General features: G+C 45.7%; 2 protein-coding genes across 3 annotated transcripts in view; one reads left to right on the top strand and one right to left on the bottom strand.

Moving 5' to 3' along the window:
- Positions 1–25,958, bottom strand: part of LOC309608213 (uncharacterized protein) — a 102,612-nt gene extending 76,654 nt beyond the window's left edge. The window contains exons 1-2 of one of the 2 annotated variants that reach the window (XM_082347774.1): positions 13,942–25,958; positions 1,200–7,765 (exon numbers count right to left, since the gene is read on the bottom strand). In XM_082347774.1, coding sequence (XP_082203900.1) covers positions 18,952–19,941 — 990 coding nt within the window. In that variant the 5' untranslated portion in view covers positions 19,942–25,958 and the 3' untranslated portion in view covers positions 1,200–7,765; positions 13,942–18,951. Of the gene's footprint in view, positions 1–1,199; positions 7,766–13,941 lie in introns of those variants that run through there. The other variant, XM_082347775.1, reaches the window with a different exon arrangement.
- The window catches only part of LOC309608220 (uncharacterized protein C6orf52), a 391,220-nt gene that overhangs the window by 182,306 nt on the left and 182,935 nt on the right, over positions 1–25,979 (top strand). The gene's annotated exons all lie outside the window — the stretch shown is intronic.

Consider the following 25,979-nt stretch of genomic DNA (forward strand, 5'->3'; position numbering starts at 1 on the left):
AAAATCAATGTTCTTAGAAGTTTTTCTAACACAAGGGCAGTTGTATATGAAAGTCATAGACAGTTTTTTTTTTTTTTTTTTTTGGCTACACTGCGTGGCTTGTGGGATTTTAGTTCCCCAACCAGGGATCGAACCTGGGCCCTCGGCAGTGAGAGTGCAGAGCCTTAACCACTGGACCGCCAGGGAATTCCTGACATTTTTACTTTTAAATTCCTGACTCTGCAAAGGTTAGAGAAAAGGCAGCAAGCAGCAAAGACAGGATACAAGTCACCACCAAGGAAAAGGCAGAAAACGAACAGCAAGCGGCAAACAACCCACTGGATCGTGACTGTTCTTTGGCTTTGAGGATTCGTTTTCATCTGATGTCACCTAGACCAAAATCCCGAAGGAAAGAGACTGATGAGCTAGGTCTTGATCTCCACTCTTCACGCCTAACCCCCGCCTGTGACCTACTATCTCTGTCCTTTCAGCACCCCCAGCAGAGACATTTTATCTTAACCTCTTATGCTAGAATTGGCATCTTTTCTCCTCCCAATGCTTGCCTTGGCCTAGAATTTTGGACTCTGTTTAGAATCCCCAGTTGCAAACGAGCCCAGAGATCACTGACAGCGTTAGCCAAGCAGGTTATGAGGGCATTTCTGAGGCACGTGAGTCTATTTCATAATAACGTGCCATGAATGACATGGACAAGCCTCTGCAAATGGTGAAAATTACAGGTGAAGCAACTTTCTGAAACTGCTCTCATGCCTGGCTTCACTCAGTCATCTTCCTGGAAGGAGGCCATGTCCACTGTTGACTCTCCATCCCCCAAGGACCCAGCCAGTGCTGTCACTCCTTGTAAGGGCCTGAAAGGGCACCAAAACCACCTGCAGCAGGGAAACTGATCCAGGACTGCTCCCAATTCAGGAGAGCCCCTTCCACGCCCACTCTGCCCCTCAGAGCAAACGCCTCGTTGTAAAAAGGTAGGAAGAGGAACATAACAGCAAAGTCTATACGTTCCCAGAGATGTGATGCAAGGAACGTGGGAGGCATTGCATCACTTGACTCGTGCTTAACCTTGGTTTTGAGAGAAAATATGCCTTGAAATGTGGCTGGCCTTGCCACTGAGGACACCCACGCCCAGGATTCGCCCACGGTGTGAGGGTGTCCTCCTGGCATTTCTCATGAATTTCGTCGCAGTAAGGTGCAGTATTTTTTTTTTTTTTTAACTGATCTCTTTTGCCTGGTGAAAGGTTGCTTGAATGAACTTCTCTGTTACTTACACAAATATAGGCAGTATAGGCACATACTGTCCTCGAGAACAGATGAACAAAAGCTGTCTCAGTGCTTGGCATATGGGACCAGGTCCTGGAGGGGAGATGGGCCATGCACAAAGGGAGACCAGGGCCTTTTGGGAGGGGAGGACCCAGGCACTCAACCTCTGTTTCTTAAGAGTCAACTTCAGGATCTCTGGCAAGAGGGCCCAGGAAAGCCCCAATTAAGACCTAAGTTCTGGGAAGGGCAACAGAATGACCAGAATAAAGCTACTCCAACGGGCAAGAGAAATGGGATAGGCCAGCCCTGGTGTTGAGGGGACCCTGGATGAGCAAGTGTGGGTTCCACAGGGTCAGCTGCACCAAAGTGAATTCTTCTGATCCCGCCTGGGGCTGGCCTGCAGGAAGGGAGGGGACCCATGCACGGCATGAAAGAGGTTTGTTTAAGAGAAATAAGACAGAACACTTGGGCCTCCTGAGGCTACAAGTCCTCCCATCTGAAGCCCAGCGCACCAGCCCTGGATGCAGACTGCCCATGACTTCATCAACATCGAAACGTTTGATTGGATATTGCTAAACTTCCTTCCTCAGAGTCTTCACCTACTTGTACTCTTACCAAAACTGTATCAGTCTTTTAAATTTTTGCCAGCCTGGAAAGGGTGAAGGGTTCTATTGTTTAATTTGCATACATGTGATTACTACTAAGAACCAATATATTACCATAGGATGTTAGGCTCTTTCTATTTGTTTTTCTTGGCCCTAAAATTCAATTTCTAGGATTTTAATCTAAAGAAATTCTCCAACATCACCACAAAAATAGATGTTCAGGGATGTTCATGTGGCACTGTTTGTAATAGAAACAAAAATGGAAACAACCTAAATGGCCATAAATAAAGAACTGGCTGTACAAATGATCATGTATCTATACTATGGATCCTGTATCTATACTATGATCGTGTATCTATACTCTCCATAGTATTGAGGTTGTCCAGAATACATGGACAGGGATGGATATTAGAAACATGCAGATAAAGGAAAAGACATGTGTAATATATAACATACATATCCCATTTGTGTTTATAAAACGTACTTAAACGCATAGAGGTACGTCAATTCATAGAAGAGAAACTAAAAGTAGAAGTGAAAGTAGTGATGGAGGTTAACTCTGGTAAAAGAAGAAAGTGCTCTGTAGATTTATGGATTGCCTGATTTTTGACAAAGAAAATGTATGCATGTATCACGTGTGCAAGAAAAAGAAAAGAAAAAGGGGGTGCATATAAAGTAAGCTGGTTTCAACCTCTGTTTCATAAAGCTGTCCATCCGCTGGAAGAAGTGTTTGCCTCAGAAAACTTTGAGTATCACCCCAGAGATAACTATGGACATTTAAGAGTTAGTTTGTTTTAAAACAGTGCTTCTCAGATTTTACCATTCAAACAAAATACCTGCGGATCTTGTTAAGATCCAGATTCTGAATCAATAGGTTGCAGTGGGGCCTGAGATTCTGCCTTTATCACAAGCTTCCTGGAATGTCAGGGCTGCTGGTCCCCAGAGCACACTTTCGGTAACAAGGTTTTAAGAAAGCCACAGTTCTTGTATTTCCTGACAATCCAGGACATCAGTTTCTCCTGCCTTCCCTCACAGTCACGTGCATTTACAATTATAGGAGTCTTTATATCCCTAGGGAATCAGAATACATGTCGTGGAAAATTGGCTGAGTTGCATCAAAATGCATTGGTTTGGCCTGCGACATGTTGCCTGAATCTGTAACTGTATTTCGGTTCCAATAAACACACGCATGCGGGTCTCAGGTAAACATATTGGTTTAGATGAAAATTCACTGGATGGGAAACAAAAATAGGATTGCAGTGAAAACACATTGTATTAAGTATTTTACATAATTCCCATAAACAGATGTGAGGAAATGGATGTTTTAGTTTCATGGCAGTTCACTGAATTCATTGACATGCTATTTGTTTTGCTGAATATGTATGAGTTTTGATGAAAAAGCATTGCTTGAAAGAAATCAGTCAGGCTCTTCCCATACAGCCCAGTTAGAATGTCCTTCTTAATTTTATATTGCCATACCCTCTTTGCTCTTTTTTATGAACACATATTATTTTTAATGTTTCATGTTGCTTATTGTGGCAGTAAATATAACAACTTTATTTGTTCCTTGAGTTTCTAATGTGGATATATACACTGAACATTAAGGAATATAAATGTGACTAAAATCTGTATTAGAGTAACAAGAAGATATTTTTTATCTCAAAATATTATTTCTTCAGAACCTCTTTTTATACAGAAACATGCATTCTAAAAAATGTTGGACTAAATCTAGAACCGATTTTGAAATCATAATACTGTACAGCCCGAAATATTTCTGTACTAAACAGAAATATTGGCAATATTTCATTAGGTAGATATTATAATTACAGTCAAACTGCACTGAAAAGCAGTGTATTGAACTGAGGAATTATAATTTGTATCAAATCAATGCTCTGACAAGAACCTACATCAAACAGAGTGGTCATAAGTATATTGCTAATCCCTCTTGTGAGCCAAAGATACGGAGGCGAGGAGAGGGAAAGGAGCAAAGAAGGTTTTTTGTATTGTGACAGTGTCCCAATACAGTATATTAGACACTCAAATGGGTGAAAAATACAGCATATGCTCAGCCAACTGTGCAAAATTATTCTTGATTCAATGTCAGAATTTAAAGGGCCGTGGGCGGGGACAGGCAGGGAATATAAGCTACAGAGCTACAGCTAGTTAGACGTATTTATTTTACTCCCCAAATCTGGCTTGACAAGACACTCTCAAGCCTGAACATGCTTCCCCCAGAAATAAGCTAAATGTTACTCCTGGGCTTTAGGAATATGAGTGCCATTTTCTTGGGCCAGTTATAAAATCCAAGTCCAGGTCAAAACTGCAGGCTCCATGGCTTCCTGAACTCCAACCTCTCTTCCCCTTGTAATTCTATGCCCAGAATACAGTCAGTGTCTCTCAATGACCCAGTCTAGCTAAAAAAAAAAAAAAAAAAATCACTTTTTCTCTTCTCAAAATCTAACCTTTATATATTTATTTCAGGAGATGCATTCTGAAGTATATTGGGATGATGTATCATGGTGTCTTCAGTTTACTTTCAAACAGCTTAGGGAAAAATGTGTACCTACCTTCTCTCATATCATCTATCATCTATGTATCTATCTTTATCTATCTATCTGTCTATCCATCTATCTATTTAGAGATAAGCAAAAGTGGTAAAATAATAACATTTTTAAATCCAGACGAGGGGTATTTGGATGTTTTTGTTCCATTTTTTCCACCTTTTCTGATTATTTGAGTTCACTATTAGTAAAAAGTTGGGGGGAAAATACAAGGCCTTGATTGAGTGTGAGGTTAGAGAAGAAAGGGCTGAGTCTGTCTTGTTTCCTGATGTATCACAAGTGCCTGACATAAGGTCAATGCTAATAAATAATTTTTAAACTTAACAAGTTCCTTTATTTGTCAAGAAGGAGAGAAAGAAAGAAAGAAAAGAAGGGAGGGAGGGAAAGAGAGAAAGAAAGACAGAAGGAGTGCCTAACAGTGTAATTTGACTTGTGAAATGTCAAATTTGGACCAGAAATCACTTAAAATAAAGAAAAAACTGAGACTTCTGGGGAGGTGGAATATCTCGCCTTGATTTTCTATCCATGGGTACAGCTCTCACCTTAGTAAAGGATGTCATCCTAGTTCCCCAAGATCTCTTATACAGTAGAATTCTCTCCTGTTATTAAAGAAGCAAGCCTAAGCTATTGCAAAACCAGGAAAGAACACAACCTTAAGTGCTCAAGATGCTGAACAATTAAAGAGCTTTAACTGTATGACAGTCTTCATGTTACTTATATAGAAACCTACCAAAATATTAGGCCTTCAAGTTTTTGTGAAGTAATGCATTTGGGGGAATGTAATGCTTGTTTACTTCATCCTCTGGGGGATAACACACAGTTTTTCTTCTAGATGCTCCCCAGCGTTAATGTAAAGATTTTGGTGGTGATACAAACGTGGCATAGACACGTTCTCCCGCCAAGTGATGGGGGCATACATTCTTAAACTTGTTCCCCAGTGGGAACGGATACTCCTCTGGGAATGGAATGCAATTCTATTTCTCCTTAGCATGGCCACCTTTCCTCTTGTACGCCTCTTGGCCCTGGGCCACAGAAGTTTTCTCCTTAAAAGAGAGTATCTTTGTATCTCAGGGCCTGGCGCTGTGAGAATGCTCTACGTTGCGCCGTCTACACTCCCAGCTCCCTTTCTCTCTCAGTGGCGACAGCAGGTTGCTGACTACCTCCCGTCAGCCTCTCTGGTATTCTACACGCGCCATTTCAGCCCCGTTTTCACGGTCTTACCCTCAGATTTTAAGGTTTATCTCTAAATTGCGGAATGAGAGGGTTTATCTCCTGGTAAGGAATTTCAGGCATCAGCAAGCAGGTTGGGGGCCAGTCCAGGCACAGTCCCTAGGCTAGCTGTCACTCCCTCATGTGACCCACTCATCCACGAGGTCACCCTTGGTTGAAGACCTTCCTCTTACTGATCTGATACACAGGACAAACCCCTGAAGCTCCCTAAATCTTCCTTTTGGAGGAAAGAAAATGTAAGCGTTCCGATGTGCTCAGCTGATTTGAGCATTTTGTCCAGGTTGTCTGACTCCAATATCTGAATGTGTATTTTTCATTTGTGAATATATTGGTATCTGTGTCAGAGGGCAGGCACATAATAAAGGAAAAGTTACCAATGCTGAAGGATAAATATTTCATGTTCTCTCGCAGAAATTTTCTTTTTTCTTCATTCTTGCAAACTCTTCTCAAATCTTATCTTTGCTGAGAAGCATGTGCTGGAGGCTCACAGTCATGGGAAGGGCCTGTGGGTCAGCTTGAAACCAGAACTCCAACTCCCTGCTTCCCAGTGGTCATAATGAAAACACAGCTCACATTTCTCCAGGTCTTTTCTTCCACTAAAGGGACTTCACCTCTCCTCTCTATTTTATTTCCTCTAGGAACTTCTAGCTAACAAAGCAGGTTAAGGTGTATCATCTCAAATTCAAATGTTTGCTTTTTGTTTTTTGAAATATTATTGACATATAACATTGTGTCAGTTTCAGGCTTCCAGTGTGTTGGTTTGAGATTTTATATACTGTATTGTAATACGATGACTATAGCAGTGTTAGCTAATAACTTTTGCATTAAAAATTTTCCATAGAAAATACACAGACATACTATGAAGTTCAAAAGATACAAAATGGTAAATTGCAAAAATGGCCTCTGTCCCTCACTTTTCCGTGGGTCATCCAGCTCTTTGCCAAGACAATATTGCTACTAGGCACTTGTGTATTTCTAGATGTGCCAAGATTTTCCAAACAAACACATATACATATTACTTATGCCCCCTCCTCGCCACATAAATATAAGCATACTGTGGCAGAGCTGCAAGCTGCCCATCCCGACGGCCACTGTCACACTCCTCTTGTAACAGCACCCCAAATTTACTGGGGGCTCATTGTTGTCCAGCCAGAAAACCGCATTTCTCAGGCTTTCTTTCTTTTAAAAAAAAAAATTAATTAATTAATTTAGGCTGCACCAGGCCTTAGCTGTGGCACGCAGGATCTTTGTAGTGGTATGTGGGGGTTCGCATGGATGTGGGATCTAGTTCCCAGATCAGGGGTCGAACCTGGGTCTCTTGCATTGGGAGCGCAGAGTCTCACCCAGTGGACCACCAGGGAAGTCCCTCTTAGGCTTTCTTTTACCTAATTATGTTTGCTTTGTAACTAAGTTGTAGATGCTGGAATGGAAGCCCAAGTGCACGTTACACGTCTCAAAAGTCTCCTTCCTTCCTACAAAATGGAGCTTGAGCAGCCTTCCTGGACTATGAAACAGCCCACTCCGATGACAGAACAAGATAAAGGAAGCTGTGTCCTGAAGTTCATGGGGCCCCCTGAAAAGCCATGACCTGCCTCTTTCTGGATTTTTTTTTTAATTGGCAAGAGAAAGAGCTTAAGTCGCTCTTACGAGGTTACTGACTCTTGCAGCAAAAGACAGTTCCTAACAGATGTGTATTTCTTTTTTTTTTTTTTTTTAATTTACTTTATTTATTTATTTTTGGCTGTGTTGGGTCTTCATTGCTGCATGCGGGCTTTCTCTAGTTACGGCGAGCGGGGGCTACTCTTCGTTGCGGTGCGCAGACTTCTCACTGCGGTGGCTTCTCTTGTTGCGGAGCACGGGCTCTAGGCGTGAGGGCTTCAGTAGTTGTGGCTCATGGGCTCAGCAGTTGTGGCTCGCAGGCTCAGTAGTTGTGGCGCACGGGCTTAGTTGCTCCACGGCATGTGGGATCTTCCTGGAACAGGGCTCGAACCCGTGTCCCCTGCATTGGTAGGCGGATTCTTAACCACTGCGCCACCAGGGAAGCCCAGATGTGCATTTCTTAGAATACTTTTAGTGAGGCTAAATTGAGAACAAAATCATCCGCTTTTACACTCACTAAAAAGAGAAAAACAAGCATGGCAGCCTGTAAGAATTGACAAAGGATAGCACAAAAGAGCTTTGAACAACATTCCAGGAGATGGCAGTATTGGACAACTTTTTCCTGAAAATGAACGTTCCTTTTCAAGATGTTAATTAAAATATGTTGAGCAAGTTAGATATATTTTAAATTTTCTAAACACAAACTGAATGTGTATACTCAGCCATAAAAAAAGAATGAAATGCTTCCATTTGCAACAACGTGGATGGACCTAGAGAGTGTTACGTTTAGTGAAATAAGTCACACAAAGACAACTACTCCACGTTATCACTTATATGTGGAATCTGAAAAATAAAACAAACAAATGCATATAACAAAACAGAAACAGACTCACAGATATAGAGAACAAACTAGTTCTACGAGTGGTTACCAGTGGGGTGAGGGAAGGTGGAGACAGGGCTAGGGGATTAAGAGATACAAAGTACTATGCATAAAATAAATAAGCAACAAGGATCTACTGTACAGCACAGGGAAACACAGCCATTATTTTGTAATAACTTTAAATGGAGTATAACCTATAAAAATACTGAATCACTATGTTGTACATCTGAAGCAAATATAATATTGTCAATCAACTATACTTCAATTAGAAGAAGAATTGAATGTGTATTTATATGCTCTAAATTGTAAAACTAAAAAACCTTCAAGAGGTAATTACATAAGCAACAATCATATAGTAATTGCGGACTTAATTAACATTTCTGAACACTAACAAGGGCTAAGGGATTTGTCATGGACTAAATTGTGCCCTCCACCCCGTTCACATGTTGAAGTCCTTATCCTCAGGGTGACTTCCTTTGGAGACAGGGTCTTTAGGGAGATAATTAAGGTTAAATCATGGCAGGGGGGTGAGGGGTAGGGGCGAGGCGGCTAACCTACCAGGACTGGTGTTTCTGTAAGGAAAGGAAGAGACACCAGAGGTCTCTCTCTCCATGGGCACACGGAGGAAAGGCCATGTGAGGACACAGCAAGAAAGCAAGAGTCTATAAGCCAGGAAGAGATCTCTCACCAGAAATCAACCCTGACGGCACCTTGATCTTGGACTTCTAGACTCCAGAACTGTGAGAAAGTAAATCTGTGTTATTTAAGCTGCCCAGCCTGTGGTATTTTGTATGGCAGCCCGAGCTGACTCATACAGGCTTCCCTAACATTATCTCTTTAAGTTCTCACCACCTGGAGGTAGGAATTATTATACCTGTTTTACCAAGGAGAGCCCTGAAGGTCAAAGGGAGATGTAGATTGCTTAACAGAATCCAGGCTTTTCATGTGGTGAATCTGGCTAAAACTGTAGGGCTCCCTGATCTCAATGTCCCTGCTGGTTCCACCACGGTGACCTCTACGTGGCCACAGCCACGTGTCTACTTTCTGTCTTCACTGAGCTCAACCTATCAGCCGTGTTTGACTCAGCTGTTCGCTCCCTCTTCTGGAAATGTGGCTTCCAGAGTCCATACTCAATGGTTTTCCTCCTACTTCTTTGGTTGTTCCTTTCTCAGCTGTGCTTTGTTGGTGTCCCTGGATCTCCTTGACGCTGAACATTGGAGGACCTGAGGGCTTAAGTCCTGGGCCTCTTCCCTATTTACCTGTAAGAAGTCCCAGGTGATATCAACCAGCCTCCTGCTAATTGCTGCAGCCTCCAAACTGGTTTTCTTGCCTCTACACTTGAGCGCCCACCGTGACACAGCAGCCAAGGTATCCCTGTTAAAACGTGAGTCAGGTCATGTCATTCTTTGGCTCAAATGCCTCCAGTGGCTCTCCTCTACCTCAGAGGAAAAGCCAAAGTCTTGATAATGGCTCACGAGGTCCTTCACTCTGTACACCTTTACCCCCCTGCCCCTACCATTTCTCAATTTCTCTCTGGGCTGATCTGTTTTCCCTCTTTCCTTTGCTCAAGTACTCCAACCACATCAGCCAGTCCTGTTTCTGCCTCAGGGCCTTTGCACTTGTTGATTTCTCTGCCTGGAATATTTTCTTGAGCTGAGGGGCTTTGGAGTCACCTTATCCTTTGGGACATCCCTATCTAAGTTGTAAATCACAAGTCTCCCAGTACTTCTTAACCCCCTTCTTTATTTAGGTTTCTTTTTAGCCCACACCATTACCTGACATACTATATATTTTACTTATCTTGTATAGTATGTTTCCTTCCTCTACAATATAAACGCCACAAAGGCAGAGATTTTTGTCCTTTATTTTCACTGTTCTAGCCCCCAAATCTGGAACAGTGCGTGGCACATTGGAAGATACTCAATGAGTATAGGCCGAATAATTGAAAGAACCATACCATGTTGCCTCACCCAGACATAGTTACTAAGAACAAGCAAGGTTATTGTGCAAAGAATTCCCAGCAGCTGCCTACGTCTCACGCAGAGAAAAACAAGAAAAGTTAGATGTAAACCACTACATGAAGGATTAGATGAAATGAAAACAATGATCAGACGTTGATTCTTTTTTAAATTAATTAATTAATTTATTTTTGGCTGTGTTGGGTCTTCGTTTCTGCGCGAGGGCTTCCTCTAGTTGTGGCGAGCGGGGGCCACTCTTCATCGCGGTGCGCGGGCCTCTCACTATCGCGGCCTCTCTTGTTGTGGAGCACAGGCTCCAGACGCGCAGGCTCAGTAGTTATGGCTCACGGGCCTAGTTACTCCGCGGCATGTGGGATCTTCCCAGACCAGGGCTTGAACCCGTGTCCCCTGCATTGGCAGGCAGATTCTCAACCACTGCGCCACCAGGGAAGCCCCGACATTGAGGATTCTTAAGCATTGCCATAAGCTAAAGAAAAACAATCAAACCTCTGGAGACGTTGGAAAATAGGATAAATTGTAAATGTATTGGTTTTTACCATTGCAGTGTGGAAAGACAAAAGGAAGGATGGGTCAGCTTCTTGTGGTCTTCCTGGCCCAGGTATCCATGGCTAAAATAAATGTATCGTTTATCTGACTTTTGTGCATGTAAATATCCAAATACAATATTCTTACATGCTTAGAGGATTTTGTAGACAACGAATAGCATTGTAAGACTAATTCTCTTTTTAAAAAAATACAACAGCAGACTTGCCTGTAAAGATTATTGTATAGAATCCACTCATAGTATAAAAAAATAAATAAATAAAATTCAAAAATTCAAAAAAAATCCACTCATAGGCTTGTATGAATCAGTTCCCTTAAGGAAAAGTCATAATTTTTATGATATCCCTGCATATTATTGGCCTGTGTTTATATAGCTGTCTTCAGTGAAGCCAATAATGTGATTAAGTGGCATATCATCTCCATGTCAGGTGGAAGTTACCCAGATTTTATGTTAGGATATGGAGTGAAATACAAAGAGATGAAAAGGTTTTGCTTAATAATGATGACTCTTAAATAGGATTGAGTCTCTCACATACCAAATTGTTTACTTACCTAGAGTCCATCTGAAGGTGGCGAAATACATTGGACAATGTCTTCTAGTGCTGTGACTTGAGGATTCTTAGTTGTACGTTTCATTTTTAGAAGCATTGTTTCCAGGCTGTGTTGTTTTGGAACTCATCTGACAGATACATGAATCTGACTCCAGGGGCTTTTAGAGCTGGAAGGGGCCTCAGATAATCGAAGCCACACTCTTGCTTTACAAGTCGGGAAATGTGACTTGGAGACATGAAACAACTTGCCCAAGGACGTTACAGGTAGCTTGTGGCGAAACTGACACTAGAATCCCATTCTTCCAATTCCAGTCTCGATCTCTTTCCTTTATCCCATGCTACTCAGAAAACCCACCAACGTTCCAAAACACTGTAAATTGAGCATTGCCTTACCTGTGACAGTAGCGATTTTCAGAGGGATATATGTATTGTATTTAAACGGATCGTATGGCTTTGGGGAAGAATGGGTACAGCATGAGAATGGGGACTGACATCTGAGAATCATTGTAGAAACGACAAAACCCTCGTAAGGAAAAGTGGATCGCACATAGTCCTGGCACCTTAATCCTCCACCAAATTGCACTGTCACTCTGAAGGTGATTACCTCATGCCTGTCCTCTGCATGTGGCTCTAAGGACACATATCTGTGGCTCTCACCCCACACTTCTGATTATAGTTGGTAAAAATGTTTATAAATTTCATTGGTTTCTTGGTACACAGAAAAAGTTGAATAACAGAACTATTAGTACTTAGGTAAGGATACATTAATATTTTCTACAGCATAAATCTGTTTTCTACTCAGCTAGATATTAGGCCATCTGGTAATGGAAAAAATGTTTGGAAATCCACCTAAGTTAACCTTAAGTGTTGCATTGCCTGCCTTTGGGGTTTGAATTTTTTTTTTTTAATTAATTAATTAATTTAATTTATTTTTGGCTGTGTTGGGTCTTCGTTTCTGTGCGAGGGCTTTCTCTAGTTGCGGCAAGCGAGGGCCACTCTTCATCACGGTGCGCGGGCCTCTCACTATCGCGGCCTCTCTTGTTGCGGAGCACAGGCTCCAGACGCGCAGGCTCAGTAGTTGTGGCTCACGGGCCCAGTTGCTCCGCGGCATGTGAAATCTTCCCAGACCAGGGCTCGAAACTGTGTCCCCTGCATTGGCAGGCAGATTCTTAACCACTGCGCCACCAGGGAAGTCCGGGGTTTGAATTTTTAAGTTTCATATTATAATAGATAGTGATCAGACCAAAAGTAATAACTCCCTTATATATGTATATATCCACATAAGTGAGGGTACACATGCATATAATTCACATAGCAAGACACATGTGGTACTAACAAGAATGGTAGACTCAAGTTCCTCCAAGCAACTAGGGATACACGTTGTTTTATCAAACATAGTGTGCTAGCATGTTAATATTCTAGCACTAATATATGATATTCAAAGTAGAGTTCATAAATCTGAGTACGACGCAGAATCCTGTGCATTAAATGCATAACTATTGCATTAATGTTTCATGTGTGCAAAGAATAAGATACAAAGGAAAAGAGTTAAAGGGTTTCACGGTACATCAAGTGGTAATGCGTACACTAATGATGAAAATGATGACAAAAGCTAAAGTGCCAAAGAAGGCCTCAAAAGCACCTCTTTAAAAGAAAAACAGGGCTTCCCTGGTGGCACAGTGGTTAAGAACCCGCCTGCCAGTGCAGGAGACACGGGTTCGAGCCCTGGTCCGGGAAGATCCCACATGCCATAGAACAACTAGCCCATGTGCCACAACTACTGAAGCCTGTGCTCTAGAGACCACGAGCCACAAGTACTGAGCCCGTGTGCCACAACCACTGAAGCCCATGAGCCTAGAGCCTGTGCTCCACAACAAGAGAAGCCACCGCAATGAGAAGCCTGTGCACTGCAACAAAGAGTAGCCCCCACTTGCCACAACTAGAGAAAGCCTGTGCACAGCAACGAAGACCCAGCATAGCCAAAAATAAATAAATAAATAAATTAAAAAAAAAAAAAAGAAAAACAGATTTCAGTACAGTTTTCAAGCATTTCGACCACTAAAGCTAAACAGTTCTTAAGAAACAGTCGAAAAACTTGATAGTAAAACCTTAATGATTTATATGTTCAAGGCAAGTGGTAATAAAGTTTATATCACTAATAATCACACAGAAGATACTGGTAGTAAAAAAAATATAACAATTGTACATATCAGGACAGGTTGAGAATTAAGTTTGTATGAATTGTAAGAAAAAACTTTTTCCTTTTTAGGTTTAATTTTACTCAGGTCAAATAAGAAATTTCCCGCTTGTTGGTTATCTCTGCCCCAGTCCTTGTTTGATATTTACAAATGAACGAACTGCTTTAGTTTGAAGAGCAAAGTGAAAGAAATAATATTCTGAAATTATATTCTCACACATTTTACCTGTAAACATATACACATCTGTACAAAATCCTACTTACAAAATGTCCCTGTAGAATACTAGCAAAACCCCATGGGATCTCGCAGGTTCCAAGGACATGGTTTGAAGAACCCAATTTAAGATATGTGTGCCTACTTTTTTCGTAACTATCAGTGTATCGGTTAAGATGATTAGGGTTCAACTAAACAAAATGTCTTTTACTCACATGCTCAAATAAGTTCTGAGGTAGGATGCTACAGAGTCAGTTAATTTGGCAGCTTAAAAAAAAACATTAAAGACTTAGAATTCTTTCCTTCTTTCCATTCTGCTATACCTTACTTGTGGTAGCTTCCTTCATGGTTACAAGGTGGCTGCAGCAGCTCCAGATGTCACATCCCTTATATCCCCCAGGGTGACACCCAAAACCTAGAAGAGAAGTTAAGGGCATAACCTTATTTTCTACTCCTTTCTAAGAGTGAAGAAAACTATCCCAAACACCCCACCCCCAATCAGATTGTTCCTTATAAGACCGAAAATTGCATCACGTGCTCATTCCTAAACCAATCACCAGAGAAAGACGTAGACCGATCGTGGCTGGCTTAAATAAGTGATTCTCAACCCAGGCTGCACACTAGCATCACTTGGAGAGTTTTCAAAAACTGTCAAACTCTAGACCAATTAATGAGAATCTCTGGAGGTGGGCCTGAGACTCAGTATTTTCAAAGAGCTCCCCAGAAGATTCTGATGAACAGAGGGGTGACCACACCTGTTAGAATGGCTACTATCAAAAAGAGAAAAAATAACACATGTTGGTTAGGATGTGGAGAAAAGGGAACCTTTGTGCCTTGTTGGTGGGAATATAAATCGGTGCAGCCATTACGGAAAACAGTCTGAGGGTCCCTCAAAAAATTAAAAATACAACTACTATATGATCCAGTAATTCCTTTTCTGGGTATTGATTCAAAGAAATCTAAAACACTAACTTGAAAAGATATATGCACCCTCATGTTCATTACAGCATTATTTATAATAGCCAAGATATGGAAACGACCTAAGTGTCCATCAGTTGATGAAAGGATAAAGCAAATGTGAGATTTATATATAAATGGACATTATTCATTTATTTATTCATGTATTATTATAAATACAATATTGTTCATCCATAAAAAAGGAAATACTGCCATTTGCAACAACGTGGATGGACCTTGAGGGCATTATGTTGAGTGTAATCAGACAAAGAAAGACAACTACTGTATGATCTCACTTATAAGTGGAATCTAAAAAAGTAACAAACAAACAAACAAACAAAGAGCTCACAGATACAGAGAACAGATAGGTGGTTTCCAGAGCGGGAGATGGGGGTGAGCAAAACAGGTGGAGGGGGTCAGAAGGGACAAAATTTTAGTTATAAAATGAATAAGTCCTGGGGATGTAATGCACAATATGGCGACTAGAGCTAATAACATTGAACTGCATATTTGAAAGTTGCTAAGAGAGAAGATCTTCAAAGTTCTCATCACAAGAAAAGAAATGTGTAACTGTGCATGGTGATGGGTGTTAACTAAACTTATTATGATGATCATTTCACAATATATACAAATATCAAATCATTATGTTGTACACCTGAAACTAATATAATATCGTATGTCAATTATACCTCAATAATAATTTAAAAAATAGTAATAATAAAACAAAAACTTCTGAATAAAATAGTGAGGGGTGAGAAGCAGTGAATGGTCTAACTCTTAGATGAATCAAGATTCATCCCCTTGGGTAAGGGAGGGACCAGCCTCCCTTCTTGAGATGTGTTTCGGTTGCCTGATAACTGAACAAAACTGGGGTTCTGTTAACAAGGAAGTAAGGAGAGAATGGCTTTGCCAGGTTGATCGTGGCATTACGGACAAGATTTAAGAACTAGTCAGAGCTTTAGAAGCACCTGTCACTGATACATATTATAAACACTGAAGATGATTTTCATTTTTGAAGTCACATCAGTCTACGGCATAATCATTGACCATAAGAGAAAATGAATTCCTTCCTGTTTCTTGGGCTCAGAGCGACTCAGACATTGAGAAGCAGGTTTGTCAAGATGACAGAGGACCAAGGTAATGCATTTCAGTGATGAAACAGGAAATTCATTCATGAGTTTTGGGCATACCTCCAAAGTGACTGCTTAGCCAGAAACGGGATAGCTAGTTTTTCCTACTTCTGTTTTATTATCCTCAATGAGAATGACCAAATATTAGATTAGAGAGGAACTTGGAGAAAATCTGGCTCTTACACTCCCCCCATCCTGCCAACCTGCCACCCATTTTAATATTAGAAGAGACTGGGGCACAGAGAAGTTACACAATTACTGGAGATTACATCAGGAGTCTGTGGCAAAAGTAAGACCTTTTCTCCTGCCCTGCCTTTGGTGCTCATTCTTACAATAATTAGAGAGTTTCTCTGATTGTAGTTCTGTCTATCTAAACTGCATAGGAGGGGCTAAATAAACATGATTTAGGTTTAAGACTCAGTTTTCTAAAGGGACACATGGGGGCAGCAAATGTTTAGAAAAGAAATTACACTTCTAACTTGTGCAGGCTGTATATATATATTGAGAAAATGTTTGGAAATGGGATATTTGGGGGGGGTTGGTTTGTTTATTTGATGGTATTGACATTGCTTACGATCCATATGTTACAACGTGGTATTGGGGATTTCAGAGAAAGTGGTAGTCACCATGATTCAGTTTTGCTTCCAAATGTGCCCCTGCAAAGAGATTATGAAAAGCACCGTTTATCACTAGAAAGCGTGTCTTCGGAATGTTTATTAATATTGAGCCACACCTTCCTTATAGAAGTTAATGAGATTTTGTGTCACACGGACTGGAGCAAGTATAGAAGAACTCACGGGTGAAGATTTCCTTTAGCTACTGTAATAACCCATTTTCATTGCTATGATTACTGATGAATAAACATTTTCTTTTTGTGGTTACTTCTATTTTTTATTTCCCCACTCATTTATCGTTTTCTTTCTTATCATCAGTTGTTTCTTATTACTCTCAGTAACTCCCAAATAGTGATTTCTGAGGAATTATTCCCACTCTCCTTCTATCACACATTATTCAAAGTGAAATTATCATATTGGAATTTTGTGCCATAAAATATCAGGCATGTGTCTAGATAATGTTCAAGAGACATTAAACAAACAGGTAACTGCAGGCATATTCAGACCAGAAGTTTACATTTTCTGGTTTTCTTATGATTTCAGTGGAGGTGGCACTCATTCATGGGAAAGAGTCACCAATGAAAAGTCAACATTAGACTCAAGAGCCATTTCTCGGACATCTTCCAGAATCAAGGCTTTGGAGGTCATTTCTATCAACACTGGTTGTTTCCCATCTGCACTTAACAATGGACACATAGGTCATATTTAATCCCAACCCCTTTAAAGCAGACTGGATGCTTGAGTTTACAAAGATTTAGTCAAAAAGGTATCTTAATTCAGGCTTTTAATCCTGAGCACAATCAGGACACAGGGTCATGGAGTAAGTCAGTAGGGAACAGATGTGATGAAGAGAAGAGCTCCAGCCTGGACACCTAGTTCTTCTGACCCCTTTGGCCGTTACCAAGCTGAATGGTGCTGGCTTTAGTATACACACCTGTACTGGGCTCAGAAGACATACATTTGTGGTGAAGATCATTATGATGAGAGCACTAAGGCTCTAAAATTCTGTGATTCTGATTGTTTCTTTCTCAGTATATAGCTGTGGAAAGATACTGAGTTTTCTCTCTCTGGGAGGTTTGAGTCTGGCTGCCCTTGAATATCACAAGTCAGATTTTCTCTATCTAAGTGCTGGCATTGGGACACACCAGAACTGCCAAGGCCAGGAAATCCTATTGTTTGAAGAAGTTTTGCTTTGTGAGCTCCTCTTTCTAGTAGTAAAAGAAAAAGCAAAAAAAAAAAAAAAAAAAAAAAAGTATTTAAAATCTTGTCAATATCCTGGGGGGTTTTTTTTGTATAAATATTTGAATGCAATAATGTAAAATGGATATGCATTTTTTACATATTTTACTTAACATGGATTTTATACAATGGTTGCTAGAATGCTCTAACAATGAAAAGAGAAAAATATGTATTTGGACAGTCTTTAGGTATTTCTCCTTTATTCAGTACACTTAAGAGGATCATTCAAGCTGTAGTTTTTAAATTAAAAAAAAATTAAGATAACTGGAAATTAAAAGCAGTCAAATGCTATTATCATCTGAGTCTTTGTTCAACTAGGTGTCTCGACAACTTCACCTTTTGAAGTTCCTGAGGCAAATGAAAACCAGTTATTCAAAATTAGAAATAAAATATTTAAACCAAAGACCACAGTTAACTTAATACCCTGTAACTTTGGTATTTTGACTAGTAATTCTCAAAAGGAAGAGTCAGGTCAGAAACAGAACTGTGTGTATAAATTGTCAGGTTCTGGTGTTTGTTTTCAATCACTTCTCAAGGAAAAACTTCCTTTTCATTCTTCTCAGCACCACCTTTCAGAGAAAAATTCTATAATTCTCATATCCACAATGTTGGGACTGAAATGATCTAATTAGAAAGGCTGTTCATACAATTTATGTTGTAAGATTCAGAAAGAATACATTTTGAGTTTGGAAACAGATGAAATGTACCACGTCCATTTTTTAAAAAAAAACTTATGTATTTGACCTGGCCTTGTTTTAAATTGTCAACTTAAATTTCTAATGCAACTTGCAACGTTGAAAGGAGTACAGAAAAACACAATGCCATTTGAACAATGCCTCTCCAAGATTCCAGAGCCATGTTAACTATTGTTTTATTTTGAAAAAATAATGATTTCAAAAAAACCAAAAAAACAAAACCAAACACCTCGTTAGACTCAAGAAGAAAGATACCTGCACCTTTGACTGTTGAGTATGTAATTGGAAATCCAGAGGAGGCTGGCCTGTTATTTTGAGATACTTGATAAATAGTCTTGCACAGCCTCAAAACGCTCACAGCAGAGCACTTTCATGCAGTGCCAGTCTTTCAGCATCATGTGCAAAAGCAGTGAGGCTGCATTATTAAGAAATCACAAGACATTAAGACACGGAAGTCTGGCAGGTTTTAATGGCAGCCGACGTTTGCTCTTTTAAAGTCTGTGGTCGCGTGAAAAAGCAGTGGAGTTTGGTGTCTGCGGGTCCCGTGGAGCGCATCTTCGGGAGCTTCCTTCGGGAAAAGGCAAAGCGAGTGTCGCCACTTTTTAAAGGAAGGCCTTACCTCGTACTGTATTTCTAAATTAAACTGACAGGTCCTGGAGAAAATCTCAGAGCACGCATTTCAGCCTGTTCCGCCAATAGGCAACTAAGACAAACTGAAAGTAAACGGAGCCTCGTCTGAGTCGATCCAAGACCCGGGACCGCTCCGGGCAGCGGGCGATGGGGCGAACTTGAAGGACCTGCACGAAGGGAACCGGGACTGAGCCCTCGCCGCTACCCGGCTCTGCATGGCAGAAAGTTCGAGGCTCCGTTCCCAGACTTGCAGGAGACTTGCATCAGCTGAGGAGACTCTCTGTCTCCACCGGCTGCTAAATTCTGAGTGGAGATGAGCCCCATCGGCTCCCCGCCCCCGGCCCGCCCGGGTTTGGCGCCAGAGCGCCCTCCCGACCGAGGGCCGCGCGTCGCGGGGACCGTCCTGCCGGCCGGGCGCCCCTCGTCCCCGGACCTGGGAGCTCACCCGGGCGGCGGCGGCGGCGGCGTTGCGATCCTGAGCGCGCGGCTCGCCAGCGGCCACCGCGCGTCCCCTCGCGCCGCCCACCTGTTTGCCCAGATGTGTTTCCAAGAAAAGCCACTTGTATGTAGCCGGAAGGGTGACCGGGCCCCACCCGGGCCCACACCCTCCTCTAGATGTCATGGCCCGAGGGACAGCTGCGGTGAAGCCCCGAGGGCCGGGCGCGCTCGCCGGGCTGCGAGCCTGCAGCCAGTACCGCCCGGGAGCCGCCCCCCAGCCAGCTCGGCGCACTTTGGGTCCAACTACCGCGAACTTGCCCTCGGGGCAGCCGGGGGAGGCCCAAGGGCGCTGCGACGGAGTGCGCACCTGCTCGGCAAACTTAACCCGACGAGGCTGGGGGTAGGAGGGAGCGAAGGGCGGAGATGTCCCTCCGCAGACGCAGGAAGAAGTCGGCGGCGACTGCAGGATTCGCGGTTTTCGGACTTGAGAGTCACAGGACTCGCGCGTGGTCTGAGCGAGCGAGACTGACACGCCAAGTAGGGTTCGAGGAGTTGGGAGCGGGGAGAGAAGGGCTGGACGAGGGAAGACTCGGGAAGAAGAGGAAGCCCAGAGCTCGAGTCCCATCTGACCCCAAGAAAAACCCAGGTGTGGTTCTAAACCTGTACCCCGCGGAAACAGCAGACGCCAGCCGAGAGAGGCGGGGGAACGCTGGCTCGTAGGCTCTTGTTTAGCGGCGATGTTGAACTTGTTGTCAAGTTGGTGAATTCTAACGCAAGTTGCTTGAGAGATTTACCCCTCACCATACCTAGGACCGAGACACGCCCTGTTTTCCCGAAGACCGGACAGCTAAAGGTGGGGTCTCAAGTCCTTCACAAGGCCGAAGATGAAGGATGGATGCAGATTGGAAAGTCAACCCCCGAACTCTGCCTCAGATAGAGGCACACATTTCCCTAGGCCAGTTGTTCTCAAGTTTGAGCGTGCACGAGCATCGCTGGAAGCTACTGTGCTCCTGGCTGGGCCCCCACCCTCAGAGTTTTCAGTAGAGCTAAAGTGACGCGTGAGAATTTGCCTTTCTAGTAAGTTCCTAGGTGACGCTGATCTTGCTGGTCTCAGGACGGCACTTTGAGAGCCACTGCCTAAGCCATTGGCTCTCAAATTTGACTGCACAGTGCAATCACCTGGAATACTTAAAAAAATATTTATGCTTGGGTCCTACCCTCAGAAGTTCTGATTCAACTGATTTGGGTGCCACTTGGGCACCAGGATTTTAAAACTCTTCAGGTGATTCTAACATACAGCAAAGTTCGAACACTACCGCCTTAAATCATCCATCGCCCCAGACAACTTTTGTGGGGGGAGAGGGGACAGGGACCTTCTCCCAGCCTGCTCTTGGTGACTTTGCTGGCTTTGGAGCTAGCTTCCCAGTCTTTGGAAAGGAAAAACCTTTGCCTTACAGATGTTTTGCCACTGACACAAGCACGATGTTGAACGTCCGCTTTTATCAACCATACAGGAATTATAAAGGATGCAACAATTCTCCCCAAGGCCTTAAGGATGCAATGATAATGTAACATTGATAATTCTGCCTGCACTGTTTGGAAGCCCCTTCAGACACCGGGGCTCAGGATCTTCCATCAGGAGCAAGAGAGGTCTCTCAGGGTTAGTGATGACAGACTTTTCAGTCTGGACCTATGGAGAATGAGAGTCCCAAATCCAGACTGGATCATAGGCACTGCATCCAAACTGGCCAGACGCTGACCTGCCCTGTTGATATTGGCTCTGGGGAAATCTCACTGGCCTCTGGCTGGAAGAGTGGGAGTGAGTGGGCGTGGTATTGGGCGTCCAGGATCGCTCGTGCGTGAACCCAAACTCCGGCCATATTGTGTTGAGTTACCGATACCAAGACTGAAGGGTGGGGATGAGGGTGGGAAAGCGTGTTCTCTTCACCTTTCAGAAGGGCCACGCGAGAGGCAGAGGCACCCCGCTGTGAATGGGTTTGGCTGCCTGGAGGGTTTCTCACCTCATTCTAGACCAGCCAGGACAGGGATGGAGATAATAACCCAAGAGACCGGGTCCTCACAGGGATTATAACTTCCCAAGACTTCTGCCTTTCCTGGCCTTTTGGCGGGTACTTAACCCTCCCCCCATCCAGAAGCAAGTGCACGGGGGGCGCATGGGGGGTAAGGGGAGCAGAATCCTCCCTCGCTAGTTAGGAACTCCGGGAGACTATCCTTTGGGCCGTGCAGTGCCCCTGTGGGAGAAAGAGATCAAAAGGGACCCTGGAGTTTCCCAGAACGCCCTCTTTTCCCTCTGTGCCCGTCTATGGTGGTGCTGGGGGCCGTTGCTTTGGATCGTCTTGGAAGACACCAGGAAAGTAGACATTGGAGTGGAGGAGCTGCAGATGGGCGGATTCCACAGAGTCCAGAGGGCGATTCGGCGCTCTGCCGGGCGCCGTCCCAGCCTGAGCTCCCCTGTCACACCGCCGCGCCGGTGTGCGGACTACCCTCTGCGTCCCTGGCCTGGACGGTCACGGCGTGTCCAAGCGATTTTCCCTGGAAAAGAGTTAGGAGGGCTCCCCTTTCCTTTGCGCGCTGCCGCCCCCGCTTTCCGCCCCCCTCCTCTGCGCGAACACACAACACACGCACGCACGCACACACACACACACAGGCACACACTTCGCGCGCTTCTTCGCTGGGGTTTCGCTGCGGGGCAGATTACTTTATGACAGGGTGTGATAAGTGGTGATTTTGTTCCTCTTTTGATGGCAGGACTGCTTTGTAAACAGAAGCGCAAACTCGTTCCGATAGTGGTTCCGCACCAGTGCGCGGCGGCAGCCCTGGCGCAGCGGGCGGCGGGGGCCGCGGCTGCACCTGTCGCCTGGGTCCGGGAGGGACCCGGGCCGCGCTGGGCGGGGGCGCACCGCGCGATCCTCTGGCCTCCAGGCCGCCTCGGCTTTCGGCCTCTGGGCCGCCGGGCTTGCTGCGCATTTCAGGCCTGCGGTACCCATTGCTCCAAGAACCCCCAGCTGCAAGTGCGTGCCTGGAGGGGCCGCGGTGGGCGCACGGCAGCTCGCGGGGCCGCCCTTCTGCCCTCTCCCTGGCACCTATGGTAAGAGGTTTGGCTTCTTTCTTCTGTGGTTACTGGTAACCTTATTCCTTTGCCCTAGCCCAACTGGAGATTTGAGGGGGCTTTTGTGAGCTGCAGGGAGGAATCGCTCAAGGTGAAGGTCTCAGGTCTTGGCGCGGCGGGACGCCGCTCAATTCCCCTCAACCTTTTCCCCTGAGTGGTCCAGCCCTCTCCTTCCCTGTTCAGCCTGGGTGCCACTTTACCCTCGGAGGGACCCAGGAAAGACCTCAAGTTGACTTAGGCTCTCTCAGGCCCAACGGGCGTGGAAGGTGAGCCTCTCCTGGAGGAGAGGCGCTAGGCGCAGCGGGTGGTCACTCATTCTTTCCCAGTAACCCCGACTCCTCTAAGGGGAAGGCGAAGCCGGCCGCCGAAGGCCTGAACTTCCGAGTTAACACATTGCTCAGGTCTAGGTTTCCAAATCCCTTAAGGAGCCTCAAGTGGGGCCCTGGGGGTTTGGCACTTGAATGAAAAGATGGTTAGGTTCCTGGAGGTTCTGGGGTGGAGGGAATGCCCCTCCAGCAGAGCTTTTGCCCTGAGGGAAAGATTGTTCCCTGTGCAACTTTGGGGGTGATGGAGCTGGGAGCGGGGGTTTACGGGTACAGAAGTAGATTCCAGCCAGCTATCCCGGGACACCAGGGGCCTCAGAATACCTGAGCTCAGCATTATCTGAAGCCGGGAGCTCTCTGCAACGTGACACCAAGTCATGCCACTCCTTCCCGAAGCTCAGGGCGCCTGCACTGAGCAGCGCACAAAAAAAGTTTTGCGATTGGGTTGAGAGAGTCCCAGGACCTGTTCGCTGCGGAACCTGCTCTGTGGTAGCAGTGCCGGGAGGGGGAAGGGCATTCCTGCAGATCTCCCTCTCCTAACCCGGTAAAAAAAAAGAGAGAGAGAGAGAGAGAGACGAATGCCCAAGTTTTCCCTGATTTGCAAGAGGCCTGAGGCCGAAGTTCCGGAGACTGCTTGGGTACTGCGACAGTCGCCCAGAGCAGTTAGTGGCCGTGGGCCTGCCCTGGCCCTGGGCGCAGCTGGCACACGGGGGAGGCTGCCTGGAGCCTGGGCGCTGGATGAAGCTGTGAGGGGGTCCCCTCCCTCTCCTCGCCCCCCAGGGCTCCTTCCCGGAGGCGGCAGGATCAGGAGGTTCGGAGCTACGGAGGAGGTCGAGGTGGAGAAAGGCCCCGCGGGGCGAAGCAGGTGTCTGTGGAGCAAGGGGGAGGGCGCACACTCGGGAAGACCGGGGCTGCGAGGAGGCAGCCGCAGGAGGCGCCCTGAGCCACAGCGTCCGGCTGCCGTGCGAAAAGGGAAGCAGCGATGGCGTTGACACTAGCTAGACGTGAACCGGTCTCGGGTGCTCCGAGCGGGGGGACGGAAGCGGGGCAGCACCTCCCCGGGCAGGCTGCGCGGCCTCGGCGCACCACGCGCGTGCCGTGCTGAGCGCTTTGCGTCCATTCTCCCGGCCAAGTCTCACAACAAATTCCCCATTTTACAAAGGAGCCAACTGACGTTCATTCGAGTTCAGTCACTTGCCCTAGATCACTCATCTGGTAAATGTCAACGACTAAGCTGAGTTTGGACCCCAGGTGGTCGTACTCCAGAGCTAGATTCTCGCTCCCGGCCGCTGCCGGATTCCTCGCGTCCCTCCCCGCTTCTCTCCCCTGCCGCCACCCTGGTCCCCGCCCCAGGCATCTGAGCGGACACCAGTGGCCCTCACGCCCAAGGCCTGGGCTGCTTCACTTCCAAGTCGTCCTTCCACGTCCATGCAACCCTGCACAGCGGCTTGGCTTCGCACCTAAGCACACTAGCGACTTTGCTTCCCCTCCCCTCCAAAAAAGTACCAAAGTTGGAGTTGGCACTCTTCTCGCCCCGCCCCGGCCCTAGCACCAGCCCTCCGGGCCTTCCCGGGCTGGGCCTGGCCCAGCCAGCCGGGTCCCAGGTCCCTCCGGCTCGTGCACCGGAAAGGGGGAGAAGCCCGGCCGCCGGGGCCTGAAACCGCGCTCGTTTCTAAGGCAGCACAGCACCTCCCGCCGGAGTCTCGCAGAGCTACAGGCGGGTCCTACGCGTGTGTCCTGCGCTCTGGAGAATTCGGCTTCCACCAAACTATTTCGACAGCTAGAAAAAGCCGGCGAAGTTAAATATAGGCAGGAATGGGTTAAAAACGCCATAATTTAAGGTATTTAAAATTCGCAAGGAAAAAAACAAAACAAAACAAAACACCTGCCAACAAAACCCACACTTGTTGAGCAAGGTTCTAAGGCAGGTCCAAGAAAGTTTCCAACCAACCAGAGAATCGGCACCGGGACGAGAGTCCCACAGCCCAGGCACGATTAACATGCCTAGGCGACACGGGGACTCCGAGAGACACCACCACACCACCTCTGAGAAGGCCGGGAGGGTGCAAGGCCATCTGGGCTGGCCACCAGGGATAGAAGCTCTTGCGCGGGATTAGAAAGGGGAAGCTTTGGTGCGGGGACAAGTCTTCTCCACTCCTCAGCGCGGAGCTGACCTTTTGCACACATTTGCCTGAGGAGTCAGAGAAGACGATTTGAAACCGGTTCTTTGTTCCTCTCGCAGTGCCCGCGACGGCAGCCTGGCAGAGTAACTGGGCCTGTCCCAGGAGTCCCTGGCCCAAGCCCTGGGCTGGTGGCTGCCGGACTGGGGCTGGCACAGTTGCAGGGCCAGCAGGGTCCGAGGCTGAGCTCCTCACCCTCGCCTCCCTCCCGGCCAGGTGTGGTTCCTACAGAGGTGAGCTCCTCGGGAGCCCCAAATCCGGTGGCTTCTCGTAAAGCTCCCTTCTAATTAGAGCAGCGGTGAAATCATTTAAGTGATTTCATCTGTAGTGGGAAAGCAACACCCCCCCCCCTCCCCAGCCCAAACCTCAGTTGACCATCCCAGAACCACCGACGCCCCTTTCTCCCTTTAAAAAGTTTTAGTGGAAAACATAAAGAGCCGGGAAGCCACAGAGGAATGGGGGCGGGGCGGGGAGTCGTGAAAGTGAGAAGAGAGGGCGGACCTTAAGTAGAAGTGTAAGTGTATGCGTGTGCAAGTGTGTGTGCGCGCGTGTTTGACTCTCTGCGGAGGGAGGAGACGAAACCTAAAAGTCAGAAGTGAAACAGAATCGTGAACGTCTTCACCTACTGAGAAACACTTTGATCTGAGATCCGACGCTGAAGCAGCCCTGGGGGTTGCAGACTCGAATCCGCGAGGTTGAACCTCGCAGGCCGGCGGGGAGGCCTGGACCGGGGATCTGGCTTCACCGCGTGCATCCAGGTGCGCGGCACCTATCGGTTCTGACCCAGTCTCCGGGCCTTGCCCTTCCCCCCCGCACCCCCCCCCCCAGGGCTGGAGATTCTCCCAGCCCTAAAGTTCCGAAGGGGAAGAGAGCCAAGGGAAGAGTGTGTAGATGCCCCCAACGCTTGAGTGCGAAAACACACCAAGTCACACTCGCGTCGCTCCCAGCACACTCCAGCAGGCAGTCTGCCTGGGTTCTCCGGCCAGGGATTGACCGGGAAAGCGGGTTGGGGCTGCTGGGAAAAGCTGGA

This window comes from Balaenoptera borealis, assembly GCF_965194805.1.
Source record: "Balaenoptera borealis genome assembly, chromosome: 12".
Classification (NCBI taxonomy): domain Eukaryota; kingdom Metazoa; phylum Chordata; class Mammalia; order Artiodactyla; family Balaenopteridae; genus Balaenoptera; species Balaenoptera borealis.